The sequence below is a fragment of the Engraulis encrasicolus genome, chromosome 10 (genome assembly GCF_034702125.1).
Source record: "Engraulis encrasicolus isolate BLACKSEA-1 chromosome 10, IST_EnEncr_1.0, whole genome shotgun sequence".
In the NCBI taxonomy this organism is placed as follows: Eukaryota; Metazoa; Chordata; class Actinopteri; order Clupeiformes; family Engraulidae; genus Engraulis; species Engraulis encrasicolus.
In genome coordinates, this window is record NC_085866.1 from 27777812 (window position 1) to 27780311 (window position 2500).

At 43.6% G+C, this 2500-nt stretch overlaps 1 protein-coding gene across 1 annotated transcript in view; it reads right to left on the reverse strand.

The window, feature by feature from the left end:
- LOC134456912 (neurotensin receptor type 1-like) overlaps positions 1 to 2500 on the reverse strand; it is a 119276-nt gene that overhangs the window by 63185 nt on the left and 53591 nt on the right. The window contains exon 2 of the mRNA XM_063208556.1: positions 578 to 779. Within this exon, the coding sequence (XP_063064626.1) occupies positions 578 to 779 (202 nt within the window). The remainder of the gene's footprint in view (positions 1 to 577; positions 780 to 2500) is intronic.

Genomic DNA, 2500 nt, shown 5'->3' on the forward strand with positions numbered 1-2500 from the left:
TTGAGGAATGATACTGCCATTCACAAGCCTGAGATGGCTGCATGACGAAGAAGAGCTATGGTAGTTTGGCGAAATGCAGCCAGATGGCATAAGTCAGGTTACTATCCCATGGCCTACCAACTAACCTATGACTTACCCAGAATAATATATAGTGTTTTCGCTCAATGGATTGCTTTAAATCAGTGGTTCTCATCCATGGGAGGAATGTGGAGATGCTGGTTGTGGGACATGGGACACTTGCAAAGCTTATAGAGGGGCCCCTTCCTCTGGCTGGCTCACTGAGAGCTTAGTGCCTGGTTCAGTGGACTCCATCCATCACCAGCTTGATTGTATTTGTATACAGTACATGGAGTACACAGAAAGAATATACAGTATTTCCATGCCATACATCCTATTTTGAGGTTGTCGGCTTGAGTTCATGCTTGCTGAGATAAAGCAACTGCCAATGTGTTTGGGTCTGTGCATGTATGTGTGTGTGTGCGCGTGCACCCGTTTGTATACACGTATACACGCTCATACACACGCGCGCGCGCGCGCGTGTGTGTGTGTGTGTGTGTCTGCATGTGTGTGTACTCACGCAGCACCATGACTCCGTGGCGTAGCGACTGCGTGCGGTTGGGCTCCACGGCGACGCTGAGCATGGTGGCGTTTCCCCCGACGATGCAGATGCGGTTGTCCTGAGCCGCCTCCTGGAACATCCGCAGCAGCTGGCTCGCAATCACGCCGTTCAGCACCGAGATCAACGTCATGGGAACCACAAACGACAAGAACGCATTCACCTGTACAGAGGAAACATGCAGTAGAGATTATCATACAATGTATAGACTGACATACAGTGTAGTCTTATCAGCCCATTCAGCACCAAGATCAGCGTCATGGGAACCACAAACGGCAAGAGCGCATTCAACTGTAATGAGGAAACATGCAGTAGAGATCATTACAGGGTCTATAGGTGTGTCAGGTGTAATCTGTACTGGATGTATAGATGCAATCATGGTTTTCAACATTGAGATTCAGCAACATTGAGATTCTATAACATTGAGATTCAACAACGTGTTCAAGGACGCATTTACTTGTAAAGAGAAAACATAGTAGTCTGTAATCTACAGTATACAGCAAAACAAGAGGAGACATACAGTACAGCTTTGATTAATAAATACTGTCCTAGTCCTGTCATAACAAAGTGCAGAGGAAACACAAAATGTTACTTGCATTCACCTGTCGAGAGAAAATCTATGAACGGTTTTATACAGGACAAAAGGGCATTCACCTGCCCGACCAGAAGAAAACACAGCATGTAGACTGTTAGATTTATAGAGTGCAGTAGCCTACCTGTAGATACACCTCTGCGCTATTTACTTAGGCAGCAATAAGATCAGCTGTGAGTGGCATACGGAGATTGTGTTTCCAAATCTCTTCTGTACTATAGTGTGACACTGCACACTCGGAATAAGCTCCAACAACATACAGTATTGTTAAACAAATGGTGCCGTTTTCCATCCTCTAGCACCCCCATACTCAAATAGCGGCCCGCGGGCCTTTTTTTTTTTTTGTTGGTCCGATCGCGCTGCCGGCTCTTATTTTGAAATCGCGCCACAGACGCTAGGAAGATGCGTGCCGTGTCTCCGCCCCCTCAATCAGTTTCTCCCTGCAGGCTCCAAACCAAACAGAAGTGACTATGAGGGTGGCAGAGGCTGTTGTGAGGTAGACTACAGAAGGGAAGGACGGTAGAACTTGTAAATAAATTATTTACAAAGTCCTCTTTGCCTCGTTTTTGAAAGTAATGGTCCACATTTCATTGCATACAGTGTGTTAGGACTTCGAATTGGTTTAGCACTAGCTGTAGCTAGTTGCTAACACAAATGAAGGCAAATTGTGTTTGAGCTCTGCTGGCAGCTAACTAGGGGTAAACTTTTCACACTTTTAAACAGTCCCCAAATAGTTCGTTTGGAAAGCTAAGCCCCTCATAAGATTTCAAACAAAGTTATGAGCAACTTGATGATTTATTATTCGCTGTTGCATTTAATCAACATTGCATCAATGTGCCATTTTCTTGTTGGCAAAACCTGGTGTCCTCCTATCTATGTGTCCTCTTTGTTGGGTCCATTATTGCATCTGATTCTCATTATGCATGTGAGAGCTGCATAAACAAAGTCATAATAAGCAACATTTGTTTGAAAAGTGTTATCTTCAGGCTTATTGGTTTTCTCACTAAGAATTAAATGTTTATGGATGTAGTCTGCAAATATAGGCTAATCTTATGTCATTTAAAAAAGATAATCTTATGTCATTTAAAAAAAATACTGAAGGGTGGGTGGCAATGACAGCAAGGCAGGCACCTCACCCCACAGTGCTCCAGAAAAATGCAGGCCCTTTATGAGAGAAATGTTCTCCCATCCTGTCACTGGAAACTAAATATCTGCTGTGGGTGTGAGTGTGTGTGTTTTGTGATTACAAAGGCCTTATCATTTTTTTTTTTTTTTTAAATAATTTTTTTGGT